Source organism: Zootoca vivipara, chromosome Z, assembly GCF_963506605.1.
Source record: "Zootoca vivipara chromosome Z, rZooViv1.1, whole genome shotgun sequence".
Taxonomy (NCBI): domain Eukaryota; kingdom Metazoa; phylum Chordata; class Lepidosauria; order Squamata; family Lacertidae; genus Zootoca; species Zootoca vivipara.
Genome location: NC_083294.1, coordinates 26,538,757 through 26,561,815, shown reverse-complemented (window position 1 = coordinate 26,561,815; position 23,059 = coordinate 26,538,757). Strand labels below are relative to the sequence as shown.

The window sequence follows — 23,059 nt, the reverse complement described above, 5'->3', positions numbered from 1 at the left end:
CATTGCTCGGTCCCAGCTCCTGTCAACCTAGCAGTTCGAAAGCACGTCAAAGTGCAAGTAGATAAATAGGAACCGCTCCGGCGGGAAGGTAAACGGCGTTTCCGTGCACTGCTCTGGTTCGCCAGAAGCAGCTTAGTCATGCTGGCCACATGACCCGAAAGCTGAACGCCGGCTCCCTCGGCCAGTAAAGCGAGATGAGCACCGCAACCCCAGAGTCGTCCGCAACTGGACCTAACAGACAGGGGTCCCCTTACCCCTTTATCTTTACTATGTAGGATATGCTTGACAGAACAATGGTGGTATAGTTTGCATAGGGTGTTGTTGTTGTGGAAACTATCTAATTATCACTATCATAATGGGTTCTTCCTTTTGCAGGGAAGAAGAGATGACTTTTATTCTTAATGATCTCAGACCGGCAACTGATTACCATGTCAGGTGGGCACCAAGAACAAAAGAATCTTGAGAACACAGCAGTTGTTGTTAAAAGTAGCTGAATTGCCCTGCAGATACCTCCCTTGTTTGAAGTTGCTTAAAGAGATAAGGATTTGGAGAAGGTGGGGGAAGGCAGGTGATAAAACTGAAAAGCGTAGGCCTACAAATGGTGCAATAGATCTTTTCTTTACTGTTTTTAATAATGCTTCTGGAGTTGCATCAACATACTAGACCAGGGCAAGCGATTTTAATTGGTCAGGCATTTAAAACTGGTTTTATGACCCCTGACTGCTTTTTAGTTTTATAATTTGTGCCTCTCATTTTTGTTGCTCGATCTATATTGATTTGTATTGTAATGTATTATTGCACATGCCCACACAACTACCATTCCCTGTGAATCCGTCAGGGTGAAGAGTTTTACATATATAGATATCAAATACTACTCCCCCCCCCCGCAAAATATTTTCCCCTGAGCCTCAGTACCACCCTAAGTGGTGTTAGGGTACTTGCAAAACTTGCATTTGGGGGCAGAGTTACCCAATATAAAAAGTAACCTCAGAAGAGTATTGCCCCTTGGTGGCTAGATTGTTCCCACCTATGCCATAGTAGTCAGGCTCTGAGTATAGTGAAGGCCAAAATGAAGGCAAGTGTGTTAAGTGTTCCAATCAAATTCATTAAAGACGTGAAGATGCGTTCTTCTAATCCAAGTGTGGCTATTCTTTATGCACACGCAGAGGACTGGAACCAAGGCATATTCCTTATTGAAATAGGTATAAGATTGTTATCTTCTCCTACATTTCAAGCCTGGTGAGACACAGGCAATGGGTTCCTGAAGGAAAAGTGTGGGGGGGGGGGCGGAATTCTGTTCTTTGAAACTGTTCTTAGGTGTGTGGGGAGGCAGACCTGTAACATGGTAGGAATGTTATATTTGCCAAATGCAATCCTGTGACTCAAATCATTATGACCAACCACAGTCTCAGCTTTCAGATCTCAGTTCCATTAGCAAAACTGCCTTAACTTTTTTTTTTAATCATACAGAGTTATAGCCTCAAGTAGTACGACAAAGGAAGCTATTTCAGAGCTGGTGAGTTTTACTACAAATAGTTGTGAGCCAGACCCTCCAGCTGCACCGAAAGTAATCAACAGAACCAAAAACAGCCTGAATTTACAGTGGAAGGTAACTGAAAAGCCAAAAATGGATTTTAAACCAGGGTTTTTTTTATAGCAAGATTTATAGCGTATCTTAAGTAAATCCAATTGTTCCTCTAATTGTGAACTCTGTGATATAGTGCGGATAGAAATGGAGCTGAAACAAGGCAAATGAGAGGGAGGTACTGTCATGCTTAGGAGAACCCTGTGGTATGCAGAAGTACAAAAAAGGGAGTGAGTTTGTGTGCGCGGCAGTGAGGATTGAGCATGCTCAGGACCATATAATGCTGGGTGTCAATTGGAAAAGAAAACGCTGGGGGAGTAAAGTGACCTGCTTCAAAGCCCTTACTTACAGCTTACAGCATGGGTGAGGGACAGCTTTCACCCCAAGAGCAACATTTCAGTGATGGGCAAGTGGGCCAAAGGCAAAAGTGGGTTTAACAGCAGTTGCAACTGTTACATTTGGATTGTAGGCTACATTCCGGCCATGCAAAAGCCAAAAGCTTCTACATGCAAACATGCACCCCCACCCCTTCTAGCTTCCATCCATGCAAGTAAGAGGCATTAACTTAGTCCGAGGACATATTGCGTCCAGGCGAAGTCACTAGAGGAGGGCTTGGAGCAGGGCTACTGAGAGGCACGACCTGAAAAGAGCCCTGAGGGCCAGATAAGAAGCTTCCTGAGTTTGAGTTTGTTCACCTCGGTTTGTAGTATCCAGGAGGAGACTGGCTAGCTGGCTCGCTGCACAGGGACACTCACATTAGCGGATAAGGATGTGCAGCAACATTGCATGTCCTACTTATTTAAAAGAATCTCGTTTAAACAAACAAACATACTGCATGTTAAGTTCAGTAGGATAAGGTGTTGTTCTACCTGAGGTGTTAACCTCAATGATGAATGGCAAGGAGTGTGCGAAGAAGGACTGGAACCCTCCTCTCCTCCCCTCTGAGCAAAGCGGAAGTACATGCAAGCATGCATAGGCCTCACTGATTATCTCACTGATAATGGAGAATTTTTAGTACATCCTAATGAAACTTGATACACAGGTAGCTCAGGAGATAACAATTCCTAGAAAAAATCAGATGTTCAACATTATTGTAGACTTCTCACTCAAATTACAGGGCTTAAGGTATAACCTAAAAAGGTTCCCTTGTGAATCGTCTTGCAGTTCTTTTTTTGGGGGGGGGGGGTAAAGTGTTCTATACACATTTATGTACAGTGGTACCTCTGGTTAATAACTTAATTCATTCCGGAGGTCCGTTCTTAATCTGAAACTGTTCTTAACCTGAAGCACCACTTTAGCCAATGGGGTCTTCCACTGCTGCCGCACCGCCGGAGCACGATTTCTGTTCTCATCCTGAAGCAAAGTTCTTAACCTGAGGTACTATTTCTGGGTTAGTGGAGTTTGTAACCTGAAGCGTTTGTAACCTGAAGCATTTGTAACCCGAGGTACCACTGCATGTATGTATGTATGTATGTATGTATGTATGTATGTATGTATGTATGTATAGTGCTTTTTTTCTTTAAAATGTTTAGGGGTACTCTCATTTACCTACTCATATTGAAATACTGCCCCTCAATGAGGCCAAACCTAGATTCACAAAATGTTTAGGGGTATGCATACCCCTGTGTCCCCCCAGAAAAAAAGCAGTGTGTGTGCGCGCGCTAAAGAAAATCAATCCCGTTTCTTGCTTACCACATTCAGAGTACACAGCCCTCTTCAGAATAAGTAGTTGCTGCTTGTTTCTGAATGTGCATTTTCCGAGACAACACTTAAGATTATTGCTGTTGACTCTGAAAGTGTATCCCAAAATGGTTCCGTTACATCCAGAAATCTGAAACTGGGTGCCACTGTAGGTCAAGACACGCTTAATTACTAGTGAATCTAGTAGACAGAACTGCAGGCACCAAACCTACCTTCTAACTGAGAGGCCAACACTCCATTGCAGAGCAAGCCACAAACTGAACATAGGATAGAATATCGAGCTACATAAACTACATTACTGGGGATGTGGGGCAGTGCGTCCAATAGCAACTGGGAGCATACATTCTTTTGCCTGAAAAAAAGTACTAGTTTTCAATATACTGGTTATAAATGTACGTATATACATGCATGGAATAGGTTTATGTTATGTATCAATTCAGGATTGGCAGACCTATTAATTATTAGGATAGAGAGCTAGAAATTTGCCTCTTTCAGTAGCTAGGCAAAGTAAAGCTTTCTTTTTTTCCCTTTTTAGAGCTCCAATGACAATGGCTCCAAAATAACTAACTACCTTTTAGAGTGGGATGAGGTGAGTTCCTTGTTTCGGAATCAACATCCTAATCTTGTCAAACTGAAATTGTATGTTGCTTTAGTCCTCTCTTTTTTTGTACTGGTCGGTGGTATTTGTGTAAGATTAATAACAGTCTTCAGTATAGCACTGAGAGATCCTCTATAATTGGAAATACTGCAAGTAGGGGTGAGAATCCTGTAAGGTTTCCATCTTGGCAGGGAAGTGGTTTTAACCATTTTTATGGAATGTTGAACCAGGGCTACTAGAGGGACAGAAAAAACTTGTTAGCACCTTTGTTTGAGTGTTAATATCCATGTATTAACTGCTTCAGATTTTTTATGAACAAATTAAGGATCATGTTGCCCCTGGTGCCTTAGAAAGTGGCACGTAAAGAATTAATAGAATAACCAAGCACTTCAGAATCATTGTAAACCTGCAGAAATCTGGCAAAGGCTAGCAGGCATCCTAGTCAGATAGAAAAGATTTATTTGATCCCTACTCATGCAGTTCTAGGATTTACCTGTTGTCATATGGTTACTGCCCCAGGGAATTAAATCCCATGATATTTTGAAGTGCATGTGAATGTGGCCCAGGCAACAGGTTTTCTGAATTTCACAACAAAAAAAACAACCCTGAAAATTAGAATCAGAATTCAAGTATGCCTACAAAGCAAAATTATAAACATTAGCAGTTGTTATAGGATCATAGAACTTTGGTTCCTTTAGTCAGGAATCTCGATATTTTTCTTCCCAGAGGCCAAGAGCAAAGAGCTGAATGAAGTGTTTAAACAATTTTCACAATTTTGGTTTGTAGGCATCAGCCATGCCACTGCACACTACTCACAGATAAACAACAGCAAACAAAAAGCTATCTGCAATAGCTGCTGTTCTAAACACAGTATCTTCCCACAGTGGCTTGTATTATTTGAAACCATATCGGTATAGAACACTATAATAGCAACAGGTTTAAAAAGATCATTCAAATCCTTCTGAATCATTGGATTAATTTCAGTATGTCACAGGCAGCCATTCCAACCATTGCCTCCATACCCTGCCCTTTCTTTCTTTCTTTCTTTCTTTCTTTCTTTCTTTCTTTCTTTCTTTCTTTCTTTCTTTCTTTCTTTCTTTGCTTCCTATAATCATTGGGCTAGTTATTGTGGGAAACAGGAGAATGGACCAGGTGGACTGTTTATTCGCTCGACCATTAGCAGTTTTTACGCACTCATGTAACATGATGGAATGTTCCTGTACAAAACAACAACAACACATTTGCTCCAAACCATTCCCTTGGGGCAGTTTTAGCCAATCTGTTCCCTTGATGCATCTTTTCTATGTTAAAGGATTTTGTTTTGTAAATGAAGAATTTTTTGGGGTCATGTATCGCCAAGACTTCTCACAGCTAGTTAGCCCTTGCCTTAATGGACTATATGACTTCATTTTTGTTTCTTTGAAAAGGGGAAGAACAATGCGTTCAAGGAATGCTACTATGGTCACCTGAAGCAGCACAAAGTTACCAAGCTGACCCCCTCCACAAAATTTAGATTCAGGTTGGCAGCCAGAAATGACATTGGGATAAGGTAATAATGGATTGTGCAATTTTTTGCAGAGTTTCCATTCCGTTCTTAACAATGTAAGTTCTTGCTAATCTTTTGACTCCTCCCCACAGTGAGTTCAGCGAAACATTGGTATGTTACACACTTGGAATTGTCCCACCACCACCTCTGCCTCCTCAGCTAAAAGAAGCAGGGGTAACTTGGTTATCACTTGAATGGAGTCCTCCGGCTGGAGTATCCACAGATGACTCTCTGACCTACGTTTTAGAAATGGAAGAAGATGGTTCGGTAAGCTTCTGGTGCTTGTGAGTCAGGAAACCTTGGAAGTGGGGAGAATAGAAAGGAGCAGCTTCCCTCTTGGACAGATTAGAATGTTGCCTAGCAAATAATTACATGCTCACTCATTCAGACATCCCAGTGGAGTTGGTAGTAGTAGACTATCCCTGAATCTTCCAGGGCTAATTTAATGCTGAGTTGTTGTTGCCCAGGGGTCCAACCTATAGAAGGTAGGGGCAAAGTCCAATGAGTAGGTAAACATCTAATACTGAAGCACACCTAAAGGCTGTCATAGACTTTGTAGTCGCTGTGATCTTGTGCAGCCTTTGTGGGTTGTAGTTGCTGAGCTACAACAACTATCGGTGCCAGCAAGCATAGCCAATGGCTCAGAGTGGGACATAGAATGACATGAGCTGGGGCTAACCTGATCTGCTTCTTTATTTGAGATGATTCCTTAGATATCACTTACCTTGGTTCTGTTATGATAGCATATAACTCTATCTGTGGGGCTAATGCATCTATATACCCTGGGTACAAGGATTGGACCTGCCGACATTAAAAACCACAATTGTCATAGTTGGCTTTATGCATATATAATTCATTCACTGGATATTCTCTGTTTACAGTTTTATTGCCTTAAGGAATGTTTAACATTCTCTTCCTCAATGTAAGAAAAATGTGGTTACTGCATGCGCACATAAAAATGTCCCCTTTCTTCATCTTCTCCCCACCCCAGAATTATGGTTTCCAAGCAGGGTACAATGGAGATGAACTTTCTTGCACTTTAGAAGACCTTACAAGGAGCACTTCTTATAAATTCAGAGTATGTACCAAATTCAATCATTATTAAGTAGTACTTACCATATTTGTTAGTGGTATTTATTTATATGCAGATACCAGGAAAGCCAAACACCCGCTATGAGAAAATGCAGCATCTCCTGGGGTTTTTTTTTGCAGGGGTGGGTGGGGGTGGGGGGGAGGAACCCTTCAGTTTAGTTAACTGACTTCATTTAGTTATAAGAAAAAATACCAAGATAACTTGAAATGCAAATGCTCTTAAAACCTTGAAATACCTTCCTCTGTGCTGGCAGATTCTTCACTTCGTAGGAGATCCAACAGCCTATCTAATGTTTTCTGTTTGCTAGCTCAAGAGCCCCACAAGAGCACTAGCAGATGGCAGAGTTTAAAGGTTGCGCAGCAAAGGAATCCCAACACAGCATAGTGCCAGCAGAAACTTGTTGTGCAACATTATTTGGTGCTGTATTAGTGTTTTCCCTTGTGCAACAACAGCCCAACAAGCATATCACTAAGTAATTTTAACCCAGCGCTACACTGGAAACACCCCCTGGCTTTTTTGGGAGGGTGGGAGCAGAAAATGCTGAGAACCCCCAGACCTGTTTGCCAAGCTTCCCTTTGAACACTTCAGTTTCCTACCAAGTCATCCTTCGTGTCCCATCCTTCTGCCCAACCCACGTAACTATCAGGACCATTCACAAATCCCTTTCCTCAAATAGGGTCAGGGTCACCACATCTGAGAAATTGGCTTAAAGAAATGGTAATGTTGTTGTCTTCCTTTTTAAAAGAGTGCTGGGGAGCAGCAGCCGTTGCCATAATTTTCTGCTTGCAGGCTTCCCAGAGGCAAGTGGCAGCCCATTCTGAGAAGCAGGATGCTAGACAAGATGGATCATCTGCTCTGCTCCAACAGGGCTCTCTTGCTGATCTTTTTATAGAGGCATTTGAATGCAAGCTTGTTTGTTTTTAAGCTGATGCTTGTTCTGTTTGTGATGTGACAGGTGTTTGCTCACAACACTGAAGGTAAAAGTGGCCCCAGTGAGGTAGTAGAATTCAGCACAATCCCTGACAAACCTGGACCTCCAAGTAAACCAGCTGTAAAGGGAAGGATCCATTCACATAATGTGAAAGTTACCTGGGGTAAGTGAACTTGAACTTGATGCAGTCGGGTCTCTCTCTTCCCCTACCACCCACTCCATCTGTACCGTTGCATAAAAAGAAAAAACGCTGGCTACACTTCAACTCTCTGCTTTTGCTGATTCTGTATGAGCATGTAATTAACTGCACAGAAATAATGAGCAAGAGGCTCATTAGTCTGGGCTGATGCATTTTGTGATTGCCTGGATCGCTGCCTGTTTAGCATGCATGTATAGATGTGCAGTAATGCTCATAATTCCTTTTTTCTTTGCTTCCCACATTGAAAGAAAGGGGGGGGGACCTAGGTCCTGCATAAACTGCAGCTCATCTGGTGCATGGCCATTTGTCAGTCAATGCCGAATTTGTCAGTCAATGCCGAACAGTACAGATATTTTAACTTGGAAAGGCTCTATACTTACCTGGTGGAGGGCTTGGGATCAAACAAATAGTGTGTCATTTTTCAGCTCTGACTCCTTTTTCTGAGCACAGGTCTTTTTTTTTTGACCAAAATTCCATTTTGGACCAAGCAGTACAACACCTGTTATAACTTGTGATGGAACTAGTTGTGTTGATTTTAAACCACGAGTTTCTTTTCATTTCTAAATTCTGCCTTTTCTGTAGATCCACCAAAGGATAATGGAGGGTCAGACATCTCTGTGTATGTTCTAGAAATTTCAGAAGCATCAGCTGGTAAGTGACTGAACATGTTAAATGGTTTGCTTAGTTCTGATCATGTCTTGTGTTTCCCTTCTGTACGTGGCAGGGGATCACTCCTGGATTTGTCTAACTTAAAACTTACGAGATAGTAATTTTGTTTTGATATGTTTGCACTCACTTTTCAGCCAAGATTGGATCCTCGAGTGACTTCTTAACCATTTATAACCACCGTGTGCTGCCAAGCACAGGCCTGGAAGCAGCAAATATTTGTCCTCTATGGAAGGACTTTCCTTTGCCTGGAATGAGAATCCGCTCCCAGGGGGTCACTGAGGGGCAGCCCTATCCATGTCCTCTCCTTGGTCCTCTTGGTGTTCCAGTTACCACACTGCTCTTTCTAATGTTGCGAAAGTCCATTTCCTTCTTTCTCACCACCCTCTGACTGTTGATTGATATTTCATTTTTCTCTTAGGGAGTAAATGGGAAGTAGCCTGTAGTGGTTCCATGAGAGAACATGTATGCAATCAGCTCAACCCTGGTACATCATACAGACTAAGGGTCTTCTGCATTGGTAGAGGTGGCCAAAGCCAGGTGAGCAAGGAAGTCCCTAAAAAAAAACATGGGGAAGGGGGATGTGTGTATTTCACCATACATGGCAAGTACACTGAAAGCGGCAAAATTTGTTATTCTCCACAGAATTCAATATCCTTAGAATATCCATTTTTATCTATTTATTTTAATTAAATATAAAAAGGCAGGTTTATGGGATCACATGGCTGCAAAATATGGGCTTTAAAAGTAGATGAGCAGTGTCTTGTCTTAATTATTGCACACAAAGGAATTCAAGGTGACATTCACGTGGGTCAGGCCTGCTGGGTGTCAGCTTTGTTGCATCATCTGCCTTCCAAGACTGTGCCCCTGGGTCCATGGTTGAAATCTTCACAGTTAAGAAGAATTGCTACCTACTGGAGTATAGGGACCCCCCCCCCTATTTCACTGTCCTTCCACATGCAGAATACATCACAATAACAAAAACAAAAATGGAGGTTTAGTGAAGGAGCAGAACTTGGGTTTAGCTTGGCGCAGACTTGTCGTGTTCTGAAGGCAGAGTTAACACACACAGGGAGCACTACTTGAAAGAACATGTTGGAAGTGCATATGAAACAGATGTTTTGTATTTCGACAACTGTAAGCCAATATGTGTCTTCATTTCTAGGCCTCCGATATACTCATTGTTCAGACACCAGCTGTTCCTCCTGGGCCATGTAATTCTCCATATCTGGCTGGAAGACCCAAGACCAAGGAACTCAGTCTTATTTGGGGTAAGATCTGGCATCTTGAGGAAATGGAGGGGCACAGGAAACTGAAATTTCATGCTTTTTGCATTCACTTGCAAGTTGGATGAGCAAAAAAAATGTGTAGATGATATTATTATTATTATTATTATTATTATTATTATTATTATCATCATCATCATTTGATACCTTCCTCTACCCCAGGGGCTCAGTGAGACTTATACCAGTTTTTATATATATTAATTGTTCTGTCCCCAAATGCACAGCCAGAGGACAACCAGCTCAAACATGGCCAGAAGCCCATCACCAGCCTGATTTTGCTTGCATTGTGCTCTCTGCAGGATCCCTTGACAGACATGTTAGTGGTGGGCAGGCCACTTTTCAACAGAAATGAAGCTCTCTTCCCATCCACAGTGGTTGCCCAGCATCTTAACTTCCCCCAAATCCAATAACCCAGCCTATAGCTCTACAAACTCAATAGATTTAAAATTTTGTGGGTCAAGGCATTGTACTTTGGGTAGATGAAGATGGTGAACAGCTTCTGCAGATAGTTTGGCTCCCATTTAAAAGTGGCACTGCCATTGCCTGCTCATCACTAAAATGCTGCCTCGGGGTCCTGCGGAGAGGGCAGTGAGTAGTGTTGCTGTCACAGCCATAACAGAGGGAAAGTATATTTTACAGTCATGGTTTGGATTGGGAGGGGTTAACAGCACCATGCCAAGTGCCCCCTGAAGTTGGCACCGGCCCTGCCCAAGGGGCACACAAGGCTGAAAGGAGCCAATAAAATTAGAATTCCATTCTAAACATTAAATATATTTTTTTATTTTTAAAAAAATCAGTATCACACCATAAATAACTTGTGCACAAAACCATACCAAGTGGGCTGCACTAAGCTCAGCCTGGGTGGTGCTGGGGTCTCTGGACCTTTGCCCTAGGAAAATACTTCTTTCCAGCAGCCTCACCAACGTTCCCTGGCAGGCATTGTTAAAGGTGATGGCAGCAGCAATCATAAGGCAATAAAAGTAACTAACAACCACTCATAGTTGAGGTTACATTTTCTCCAAAAACGTGACTTGTATTCCTATTTTACAGATCCCCCTGCCATGGATGGGGGTTCAGAGATAACAGAGTACATTATGGAAATAGCAGACGGAGACAGAGATGAACGGAGGCAAATATACCGGGGCGAGGCGCCAGAATGCACAGTGAATGGTCTCATTCCTGGGAGGACATACTGTTTCTGGACACAAGCAGCCAACAGAGCTGGGGTATCTCATCAAATTCTTTTTTCATAACAACAAAATTGCTTATAGAATTTAGCTGTGGGTGGGCTGGTTGTAGAAGCAGGAAATCCGGATCAGGGTATGCATTGTTATCATTTTTACATGCCTTTAAATCTGAACTTCATATAGTTTTGAAAACTTGTCTGGAAAGGTTGAATTTTGGCCAGTATTTAAATATTTTCCCCATGCAAGCATGATGACCTGGCCACAACTATTTAGGCAGCACATGTTACTGTCATCCTCCCACACCATATTTCAGGCTTAATAAAGAGCTTAGCTTGCCCTTTTATCTGGTGCACCCTGGCAATGCCTCTATTTGTTCTGACCTCCATTTCCAACTTACTTCAGCTGCCGCCACTAGTTGGGTCATTTTGAATTTCAAATGGAATCTGAGAGATCCCAAACAGCCTTGGCAAACGTTGCTTGTCTTGTTGCCCCCACACATCTGCATCTGCCTAAAAATATGCCTGGGGAATGGAGTTTGTAAATGTTCTTACCTGCCTGGTCTTCTGGAGGTGATTTTTAATCCAGGCAAATGACTATAAACCATTCTGATCTCAAAGCAGAAACAATTGCCACTAGTTGAAGGATTGATGCCCTTTTCAGTTTGTTTGTTTGTTTGTTTGTTTGTTTTCTGCAGAGAATTAGTTCAATCTAGAAGGACAGTCTGTGTCAGTTACTAAACTTTTATATATTATCTGATTTTAAAATAATTTGGGCCTGAATATATTAAAGCCTCTTTTCCCATTCTTGAATGTGCCTGAAAACTTTCTTGGTTTTCCCTTTTAAAGTGAAGGAGAAAGAAATGGAGAACTAGATGGAAAGTAGCCTGTGAGAAGGGAAGATTCTAGAGGCTTGCCTCTCCAGGCTTTCACTCAGCCTTTCCAATTGATCACTTGCAGGCTCCCCCCCCCCCTCCCCAGCAGATTGGAGGTTCCCAAGAGCCAAATTGGCCTAAGGGGAGTTATAGTCTCTCAGGCATTAACTACTGCAAGAATCCTGGATCCCTTTAATTGAGTAAACCTGAACGGCAGGACATAAAGAAACCAGTAGGCTTTCAGGTGTTGCTGATCTATAATGGCTGCCTCTTCCCATGTACAGTGGTACCTCAGAAATTGAACAGAATCCATTCCAGAAGTCTGTTTGACTTCCAAAACGTTCAGAAACCAAAGTGCGGCTTCTGATTGGAAGCTCCTGTAGCCAGTCAGAAGTCGCGTTGGATGTTCAGGTTCCAAAGAACGTTCGCAAACCAGAACACTCACTTCCGGGTTTGTGACGTTCTGGAGTACCAGATGAGTACCAAGGCGTTCGACAAGCAAGGTACGACTGTATTCAGATTATATGCCTAATGGAATCACACTAGAAGATGTATGTGTCCCTTCATGCAAGCTTAGTGCATCAGTATATAGAACAGGATAGCTCAGTTGGTTAGACTGTGGTGCTAATAATGCTTAAGGTTGCAGGTTCGATCCCTGTGTGGGATAGCCGTATATTCCTGCTTTGCAGGAAGTTTAACTTCTCAGGGTCCATTCCAATTCCAACTCTACAATTAAGTGGTCTAGAAATGTCTTAAATTAGAATAAATAAAATCACATAAAAGCCAGCATGTCAAAAGTAAACTACTAAGGGCTCTGCTTCAGATCCAAAGTTTGGAGGGCTAATAGTCAGAAGACCAGTTTTTTAAGGGATGCCACTGAAATAGACTCAACAGTTCAGTAGCCAGAGAAAGAACATTCCCAGTTTGACAGTTGTACACCATTGGCAGTCTGTAGGAATTCTGAATTGGTCTATCTCTTTGCTCTTTTCTAATCTTGGGGTCCTCTTTCCCTACAGCTTGGTCCTTCCTCAGAAAAGGCAGAGATTTCTACAGCTCCAGGGCCCCCAGAACCATGTCGCGCCCCCGTGCTAACTTGTAAGACAGCTACTTGTGTAGTAGTCACATGGGAGGTATGTTGTTTATTTACATATAATTCATCAACTCCGTGGCTGTTATTCAAGCCCCATTGAAATAAATGTGAATTGCAAGGGAGAAGGTTTAGAGCAAAACTCTCAATTTACAATTGTTAATAATAAAAAAGCCTTTGTGTGCATAATCAATGAATCCAATAGGGCACACTAACTGTTTCAGTATGGCACTTCAGATTCTTGCACATTTCACATAAATGCAGGATATTGTGAATAATTCTGTTTGGTAGCCAACTCTCTTTTACTAACTAAAGCAGCTCTTACTTGTTTACATGCTTGCATGTTCATCCCAGAAAGCAAAAGATGGCAGAGAGAAGGAATGTGTAGGAATTTTTTATTATTATTAAATTCTTGATATAGTTGGCGTTCAACTATATATTGCTTTGCTATTTTTGTAAACCAATTAGATTTGTAAACTAAGTTAGTTCCAGTAATTTCAGCAGGTGTGCTCCATAGAGCACTATGACTGATTTTTATTTTTTTTAAATTGGCATTAGCCAAACCCATTCCTGTATCGTATCTGGACTGTCTGATGCACTTTGTTGCTTGTGAGTGATTTTATTTGTAGCAGTCCATGAACCCTAGTCTAGAGAAAAACAGGTGTAACCACCTTCAAAGGGACTTTGCAGAATTGCATTCCCACCTTGGTTGATTGAACTAACTCAGTCAGCTTTGGCTTCCTACTGTTGTAGCAGAGCACAGAGAACCCTGGGGATTCTCTTGCCTTTGATTGCAGCCCTAAAAGCTGAGGGGAGGCTCCATGCAACTGCATGTGGGCCATGATTTTGATTAAAAGGCAGAGATTAAGAGCTGCACCAAGAACTGGATGGAAGCCATCATTATGTAGTCAATGTGTTCATCAGCTGGTGCCTTTACAAAAAAACAGTGTTGTGTCTTAATGCTCCTTCCCTATCGTCAGCCGCTGTGGAGTCCAGTCATCAGGCCGATATGGAATATGTTTGCGAACAATGAAAAATGTTGAATTTTCACTTTTTGCTTTTATTTCTTCCAGATTCCAGCATGCAATGGTGCAGATGTTACTGAATACAAATTAGAATGGGGCCAAGTAGAAGGATTTATGCACATAATATACAGTGGCCCTCTTCTGACCTATGAAGTGAGAGGGCTTACACCTGCAACTACATATTATTGCAGAGTTCAGGTAAGTAAGTCTGGATGCATCCACCTTTTTTGCTCAAAAGCTATTTGTTCTAATGAGATCTTAAACAGGAAGTTAGCTCAGTAATTCCAGAGCTGTGTTACGTGAAAGATAATAATAATAATAAACTATTCAAGACTCTTCTGACCCCAGAGCATCCTCAATGGCCCAAGGCTCTGACTTTATCCACCCCTCTCTGCTTAGAAGTAGGTGATTCTGTCGTATTGCATCATGAGGCACAATTCGATTCTTCTACTAGTCTGGATGCAAAAAAATGCAGCAAAAATGCAACTGCTCATCGTGAAAACAAGCTGCCTGTTGCATCTTTGGAAAATTAGAAACAATATAAAGGTCAGGTAAAAATGGTTGAGAATATTTACAAAAAAAGAGAGCTAAAATTACAGAATGAGAGGATGTATAAATCAAACTTACAAATAAACTGTGAGTTCAATCCAACACGCAACATATGAACAACTTGCATATAAACATAGACTTGCCATGGACAAATTCAATTATATTTGGAATCCATTCTCACAGTAGTAATAGGTTAAGATCTGGTGAAGTACAATAACAACTTAGTAAAGTATACGGTTTTGAGTTCCCCCCCCCTCCCCTTTATTTTCCCTTCTACGCGGGTGCTGTTTCTCTTTTTCTTTCTCTCTCATGTCGTGCACATATAGTTATGTACTTTTTGAACTTTCAATAAAGCATGAGGTTTTCAGAAGCAACTGCCTCTCTAATGTTGTGTTAGGCCATGCTCCCAATGGCTGCCATTTTTCTTATGCCCCTCCTCCTCCCCTAGCAGCTATTTCATGATTGGCACCCAGAGCACACTCTCAAAATTCGAAAAGTGCCATCTGGTCCAGAAAGGTTGGCAGCCCCAGTAATAGCGGAAGAAAAATAGTCCACTTTGTCTGCACCATTCAATTCCGCCGCCCCCCATCTCTGCCATGTTCCCAACACATACCTTTCCCCCCCCCAAGCTAAAAAAAAAGCTTCAACCTTTTTAACGAAGCCCTTGTTTGCAAGATCTAGAGTTCTTCAAAATAAGGAAGCTCTCTCCAACACAAGTGGTCAGTTCCTATTATTATTTTGTATAATAACAGTGGCATGCATTTCCAACTTTAGAGTAGAATTCTGTGTCAGCTACAGAATTGTTGAATTAGCTATTGCTCTTGTTTTAACACCTTTCCTTCCTCTTCCTTCAGGCCACAAATATAGCTGGTGCTGGATTGTTTGGGGAGACTAGCATGGTCACAACCCCGGCTTCTGTGCCAGCTGCAGTGACAGTATTGCACTTGCTCGAAGAAGACCAGGTGGAAGCCCAACTTCCTCTCTCAAAGTGCCTTGCTCTTCAGTGGGAGGAGCCTAATTGCCATGGGGCAGAGATCCTTGGCTACAATATAGAGTATGGGGAAAGACAAGTCTCAACTGTCAACAGAGTTACAAGCCATGTTCTGGAGAACCTGCAACCTGACACTTTATACAGGTGATTAGACAGTTCAGTTTCAGATTAACATAGCTTCATCAGGCGCACACTTAATGCAACAGTCAAGCTAAATTAGATGCAGGGGGCTCACAAACAGCCTCATTATGACGCAGGGGCTGTGGGTTGCTTAATACTTTTTCAACAGCCCATCTTCCCAATAAGAATTCCTGGTTGCTTTTCTGTCCACTTCCTTGCTCTCCTGTGGCTGGGGAAAGCTACCTGTCGAGTTTTTCATTGTTCACAGATACCCAGATATCTATGTCCTGTTTCACCTTTCTCCTTAAAAGTAGGTTTCAAGCTCCCTTAATGTTGAAAATCTAATATGCATTTATCAGTTGCAGTTACAGGGGCTGAAATACAGGAGGCATCCTGTGGCTGTTTTGCTTGCCTCAGTTTCACTTTCAGGCAGAAATTAAGCAAGATGACTGGCAGGTGCTGAAAGGGGCAACTCCATGTTTGAGCGCCCCCTCCCTTGTAACACGAAGTATCGAAATGCAAAGCATAACATTACACACTGTGCATAATATACTCTACTAGAAGAGTGGTGAACCAGATTATCTTCTTCTCATGGGGATGCATTTGACAGGTGGGTCAGTCACCTGATGTCACAATGACATCCAGTGACCCTTTTTGCCCACAGTGGTCTTCAGAAGCCCTTTTTCAAAACACTGTCTTGCACAGTGCTGTGCAAGCACAGAGTTTGTATAGGGCTGAGCCAGATTTTTACCTACCCTCATTGTGTATGATTTCCAGTGTAGGGCAGCAGAGCCTGGTTTAGCCCCTTTGGCTTCTCCCAAACCAAATGGGGAGGCCTGGTGGGCCTAGTTAGCTCCAGAGGGTAGAGGTTTCCCACCCATGCATTAAACCGGTTATTTTTATCTATGATTTAATGTGACATCTGAAGCACATCACTGAGCGGGATGTGTAGAGGAGATGATTCCACAGTGCACACTTGTGATTGAGTTCAATGTACCTGTTAAAACTTCTCTCTTTTTTCTGTTCTTAAGGGACATGAGTCCTTCTGTCTTTCTAGCATCCCTAGTAGATGGATATTACAAAGTGGATGTTGGCAGGAAACCGTTTTCTGATTATCATTGTAGTCCTGTTGCTTTGAAAATGTTTTTTAAAAACCCACCCTGAGCCCTCTGCAGTGAGTTGTGGTAAAAAACAAAGCAAACAACAACAACAACAACAAAGCAATAATTTTATCTTAATGACAAGTTTTCTTCCCTTCATTCTCTCTTAGAATCCGAATCCAGGCCTTTAACAATCTCGGAACTGGTCCCTTCAGCCCCCACATTAAAGCAAAAACAAAGCCTTTACCTCCGCAACCCCCACAAATGGAATGTGCGGTCTTTAGTTACCAGAGCCTTAAGCTAAAATGGGGTGACGGCCCTGGCAGAGCTGTAGTCACCAGTTCAACACATTTCAACCTCGAGATGGAAGTTAAAGCTGGCAGGTGAGAGCTGCCTGTGTCTTGGTTCACATGATCAAGTGAGTTTTTGTTTTGTTTTTAATATTCAGGAGCTCTTCAAGGTTTCAGAAGATGCCAGATTGGATGATACACATACCCATATCACTCTCATACTTACCCATAGTGGAGAACGAGAGATCACCTCCCCACCCCTCTTGATGGCATCTGCCACTGGGGGGTTATGCATAGGCTTAACATTCAAAAACATTTGTGTAGGTCTCGCATCATGCCAACACTATTCTAGGTAGAACCTAAGAATCCATCTCACAAGCTGGGCAGTACAGCTTTTAGATTGCTTTTTAGACTTGTAAACTGCCCCTATAATGCCTATATTGGCATATAAATTAACAGTAATAGATCATTATAGTTGCATGTAGATATCCAGTGGCATCTGCAGAAGAGCATATGTACTGAGTGGATGAGGATGGAAGACATAGTCTCACTATCTACCACATAAAGAGAACTGATCTGGATGAAAAAGAAGCCTCCTTCCTGACTTTTAATTTCATTGGACCAGTAGTTGTTGGTAGATGGAGCACTGTTTTGAGTTTCTTCAAAACATTATGCCACTTGGATCATATAGATAAGCTTTTTAAAAAATATATTAAAAAATACCCTCAAATGTTGCTCAGTAGTTGCCACTTGACAGTGTTTCTCCTCTTCTGGCAATTAACATAGCTACAGGAATCAAGGAAATATAGAGCGGAAGAGACGAACTTTCAGAATGTGCATCTTGAAAAGAAGCAAACAGGCATGATTAGCTGTGCTTCAGAGTCTATAACATACATATCTTTCCCCCAACCCTGCAGATTCGTTACTATCTACAGTGGACCTTGTCACACATACAAAGTGCAGCGGCTTAACGAATCCACTAAATATTACTTTAGAATCCAAGCATGCAACGATGCTGGTAATGGAGAATTTTCTAAAGTTTACGCGTTCACCACAACCAAATCACCACCACCTGCTCTCAAAGGTGAGGTGTTTGTTTTGGTATGATTGCGAGTTTTGAGTATGTGTGGTTTGTATTTTAACTTTGATTCTCAATAAAGTTTATTTTAAAATTAAAAAAAAAAATCAAAGGTGAGGACATTTTATCATATGTTATTTAAGCAAGTGAAACTCGGAAGTGGGGGGTTCCAATATTAGAGGCAATGCAGGGCAATACCTCTGTTCAAAGAGTGGTAACACAGTGCTGGCACAGAATGTAATAAGCCTCCATGTAGAAAAGTAGTGTAGTTACTGTGTTTTGCTTACACTTTGGAAATGTGGACAGGTTCTACGCACACACCAGTTTTGTTCTAGTTTGGGTTGCCAGCATGGCTCACAAACAAGAAATATAAAACAAGAAACTAAAACAAAACCACCACCCCACCCCACCCACTAAATGAGGTGTAATGAGGTGGCTACTAAAGACGACCTTTTTGGTTGTAGTGTTCCAGTGGTGGGATTTCCCCATAAAGGCTTATCTGGCTCCCGTATTAAGGTCATTTTGCCACCAGTTGAGGACTTGTTCTGCCTTGCAGGGGTTTTAAAATTCAGTACCAAGAAGCCACCCTTGGGCTTTCCTCCTCCTCCTCCTCCTCCTCCTCCTCCTCCTCCTCCTCTTCCTCCTCCTCCTCTTCCTCCTCCTCTTCCTCCTCCTCTTCCTCCTCCTCCTCCTCTTCTTCTTCTTCTTCTTCTTCTTCTTCTTCTTCTTCTTCATCTCCTCCTCCTCCTCCTCCTGGGGCCAAATTTCTAATTAATTGGAAAGGACCACAGGTATACTGTCTTACATTGCAAGCTGAGAATATGCACAACATTTTAAATGGATTTATAAGATCTGAGTTATGAATTTTCTCTTTTCAGCACCCAAAGTGCAACAAGTGGGAGATAACGCCTGTGAGGTCACATGGGAGACTTTACAGCCAATGAAACGTGATGCCATTGTTTACATTTTACAACTTGCCTGTGGGAGGGAAGTTGATCAGGTAATCTCAGTTATCTCTCTTCTGTTTGAGAAGTCTTGATTCTTAGGTACCGGTAATTTTTTTAACTTGTGGCAAAAAGTCACTTTTATTATATGTATTTCTTTGAAGTGCTAGATCAAAATACTGTGTGTTCAGAAGACTGGTGTTGTGTAGGGTATTACCTGAAGCAGGGAAGAAGCATGTGCCCTTAGTTATATTTACATCCATTTGAAAAATATTGCTGTCATTGTTGTCTCATTTTAAGAATTAGAATTTTCCAGAACTGAAGATGGTGGTCCTGCCCTCAATTCGCTTGAGCAGGAAATCCAACTCATTAAGAAAATAATGTTATTGTGGTTGTTTGTGGTAGCAGAATTAATGAAACTGCCAAGCAGGGTTCCTATCAAACAAATTGGTTTGTGATTATTTTAAACTCCAAAACGCTGTACTTTGTGGATGAGTACAGTTGAGAAATGCACTGGGCCAGCCTGCCCCAACCAGTTGCCTTCCCGATGGATTTTTTATGGGAGTTGCAGTCCAAAACATCTAAAAGGCAATAGGTTGGAGCAGGCAGACCCAGCTATTCTAGGCTGAAATGCCAAGTGATCTATAACCTTCTCTGCCCCATGTTAATCTCCAGCACCTCCAGGTAGGACTGAGAGAGACCACTGTCTGAAACGCTGGAGAGCTGCCAGCCATCCTTGCTGACCTAGATGGGCTTGCGATCTGACAGTCTATATTTGACAGCCCTCATACGTTCCTATTCAGTAGCACTTAGAACTTACTTGAATGTGTTTTAAATTTGATGCGTATGTATTTGTTCCTTCCTTTAGGTATACAAGGGACCAGAGACTTCATTCCGTGTTACCAACATTCAGACTAACTGTGAATACCGATTCAGGGTGTGTGCTGGACGCCAGTATAACGACGGCACTGGATCCCAGGAACTCTGTGGACCGTATAGTCCTAACACAGTGTTCTCATCTCAGAAACAGGCGTCAGCAGCACCAAACCCAGATGCCGGCCCCGACCTCACGAAACGCAAGAAGGCGCTCAGCGATGAACAGTTTGCCTTCCTGCTTCTTGTCATCTTTGCAATAGTTGCCATTTCATTTGCTGTTCTCATTCAGTACTTTGTGATCGTAAGCGAATGACCTTGCAGATCGACTTCATTACTCGGCTTGTTATTTTTCATACAGAAGTTTTATGCCTTGGGTATATTTATGTAAATTCCAACTAAAATGCTAACTGGGAATGATTGTATAAGACCCACGTTTCCATTTTTGCTGCTGGACTTTTAACAGTGAGGCTGGGTAGGTAGAACTTCTCACCTTCCCACCCCCTCCACACAAACTCTTCCTTCCCAGGGGTGGAGGGGTAAGAAGAAATGAACAGAAGAAAATCCCTATTACCACATAGTTATGCATCAGGGTTAGCTGTTGAAAACAGCAAAATAAATAAAGCAAGCAAGCTGCCTTAACATGCACTTGTGATTCTCAGAGAGCTGGAAAATTCTCACAGTAAGATTTTTCTTCAAAGCCAAGAAGGGATTGGTGTGGTTTTTTTTGGGGGGGGGGGGGGAGAGAGATCAGCCTCTCCAGCCCAAGTCTCTGCACATGGGAGATATACAGCAGCAAAGATGGTTCGGCTTAGAACAGTACTGTATTAAAGAATATTGCTAGAGCATACCACAACAGATATATACTGTAGACAGAAATGAAACCAAAATCTTAGCAACTTCTACTTTAGTGATACTTTTATTTTTCTGATCATTTTAATCTTTGGGATTCTAGTAGTTAGATTTATCACTTCAAGAGCCAAGGGTCATAGAAGGGTGTCCACATTCTTAGGAGGGGTTTTTTTAATTATCAAAAGCGCCTCAAGGCACCAAGATTCACCTATGTACAGAATGATTTTCATTGGTATGTAACGTGGCAAAATACTCCCCCTTCTATACTGTAACATTTCTGAATGAAATGCTTTCTCTCTCGTTGGTAAGCAACTTGTAGGCCCAACCAGAGTTCACTCTCTGAGAGAACAGTAACGCCCTGTGCTTCTGATTGAACACCACTGCGGCGTGTGTGGTTTTTTTCAGAGGAAAAGCACAGAAATTTTTTGTCTTTAATGAGAACAAAAAGTGCATTTATGATAAATGTTCCACTATTTGGCTCAAACTGAGCAAATGCTTTTTGTACTATTCTTAACATAAATTTTTTAAAAAAAGATTCAAACTGTGGTCGGTTCGTTTCACTTTTTTTTTTTTAAGTTGTTGGGATTCTCTCCAGTGTAATCCAACTGATCAAGTCACATGTGAAAATGAACCTTGCTTTTAAAAAAGTTTTAAATTTTTTAAAGGGAATTGCTGTCTCCTTGGTAGCAGTTTCATATTCCATTGTTTTTGTGGTTCCAAAGTCTTTTCAGTTATGTGATGAAATCTTCAGTGGCAGGTCTGGCTTTGGGTGGAATAGTGTTGTTGTTGTTTTGTTTGGGGGGGGGACAGGGGGCTGAATATCATGCACTACATAAGACTGTTCTTTGTCAAGCCTCTGCAGCAGGTACCTGTGAAGTATAAGTAATTAAATGTTGTCTTTACGTTCATGCTCCTTCGAAAGCTGGAATCAACCTATTTCATTTTGGACAAATAAATCCAAGTTCAAACTAATACGTTTGTTCCGTTTAACTAATAAGAGAAACAGTTATACTTTATGAAACATCAAAACATTTGCACTTGTACGTGGGACAGTGGATGTAATGTGTAAGTGAGTTTAGCTTGAGATGCCTCTGTTTCAGACAATAGAACATCATAAAAGTGTTTCTCAACTGGCTGTTAGTTCATAATGGTAACTTAAGATTTGTGGCATTGCGTTTGCATTTCACACTTGGGTGGAAAACACACACACACACACACACACACACACACACACATCATATCACTTAACTATCTTAAAAGTAGATTTATGGTGCAATCTGAAATTAATCTTTTTCAAACAAAATGTACTCTCCTTTTTGTGATCTATTTATTTTGATTTTTAAAAAAAATTCTGGAAACTATGTTTGAATGTATTGTTCTACTTGTAGAAGAACTTTTAAGTTTATCATATATTGTAATGGAAGCCTCTCTTCAATGTTCGAAAGAGTTTTATACAAATGTTAGTGTCTTTTAGTTCACAGGAACGTTTACAACCTGATTTTCTTTCATACTTCACTTTTTATATAAAACAATAGATTGTCAGCAGATTTCTGTTGCCAAAGGGTGTTTTTGCTGAACTCTCTGACAAAAATTATTGGGAGGGAATACAGAGTCTTATTTAATTGGCAATAGTATGTCAGATACAATTTTTTTTAAAAAAAAATTAGGTTTTTTTGAATAAATACTAACCAAAATTATGACTTCCTGGAAAGTTAAAAGTTTAATTTGTATTTGTATTTGCCACCAAATGTTTATATGTCCAGATGATTTACTGGAGAACATAATGGTAGAATTTTATATTTACGACTATACATTCCAGGCTGATGTACTCTAGTGGCATTAATGTATTAGATCCCCTTTTCTCTTGTATTTTTATTTTATTTTATTTTTTGCTGTATTTCATACTTATGTTAAACCTGCCAGGCATCGTATTACTAAATTGTAACTATCAAATAGATAATATATTTAATATGGCCAATAAAGATACAATTTTTTCCCATTGCGTTTGTGGAATTATTATGTGTAGTGTATGGTGATGCATGAAGAAGTTTATATATAGTTGCAAGAGACAGACATCAAGGGGCATATAAAAAGAACTGTTGAGGCACTAACCACTACAGGTAAAATTCCATGTCCAGTCACACTTTGGCCAGACTTTCTCATTCTTGGTTCTAACTTTATTTTCATGTTATGGACAATTTCAAAGGGATGTTTTGTATCATGTTTTTTAAAATGGAAAAAAAAATGCAGAAAATTTAACATGCATAACACATCTCTCTCGAACATAGAAACTTCCTTACACCAATGGTCCATCTATTGTCCACATTGGTGGGTGGTGCTGTGGTCTAAACCACGGAGCTTCTTGGACTTGCCGATCAGAAGGGTGGCAGTTTAAATCCTCGTGATGGGGTGAGCTCCCATTGCTTTGCCTCAGCTCCTGCCAACCTAGCAGTGATAGTGCAAAATGATAAATAGGTACCGCTACGG

At 41.3% G+C, this 23,059-nt stretch overlaps 1 protein-coding gene across 4 annotated transcripts in view; it reads left to right on the top strand.

Annotated features, from left to right (window-relative positions):
• FNDC3A (fibronectin type III domain containing 3A) overlaps positions 1-22,572 on the top strand; it is a 56,536-nt gene extending 33,964 nt beyond the window's left edge. For all 4 annotated transcript variants that reach the window (XM_035102060.2, XM_035102061.2, XM_035102058.2 and 1 more), the window contains 18 exons: positions 376-435; positions 1,471-1,609; positions 3,822-3,875; positions 5,312-5,433; positions 5,523-5,697; positions 6,422-6,508; positions 7,479-7,617; positions 8,236-8,304; positions 8,741-8,859; positions 9,485-9,590; positions 10,656-10,831; positions 12,680-12,793; positions 13,824-13,973; positions 15,179-15,459; positions 16,706-16,918; positions 17,743-17,909; positions 18,782-18,903; positions 19,716-22,572. In XM_035102060.2, coding sequence (XP_034957951.1) covers positions 376-435; positions 1,471-1,609; positions 3,822-3,875; positions 5,312-5,433; positions 5,523-5,697; positions 6,422-6,508; positions 7,479-7,617; positions 8,236-8,304; positions 8,741-8,859; positions 9,485-9,590; positions 10,656-10,831; positions 12,680-12,793; positions 13,824-13,973; positions 15,179-15,459; positions 16,706-16,918; positions 17,743-17,909; positions 18,782-18,903; positions 19,716-20,036 — 2,614 coding nt within the window. In that variant the 3' untranslated portion in view covers positions 20,037-22,572. The remainder of the gene's footprint in view (positions 1-375; positions 436-1,470; positions 1,610-3,821; positions 3,876-5,311; positions 5,434-5,522; positions 5,698-6,421; positions 6,509-7,478; positions 7,618-8,235; positions 8,305-8,740; positions 8,860-9,484; positions 9,591-10,655; positions 10,832-12,679; positions 12,794-13,823; positions 13,974-15,178; positions 15,460-16,705; positions 16,919-17,742; positions 17,910-18,781; positions 18,904-19,715) is intronic.
• The last annotated feature ends 487 nt before the right edge of the window (positions 22,573-23,059 follow it).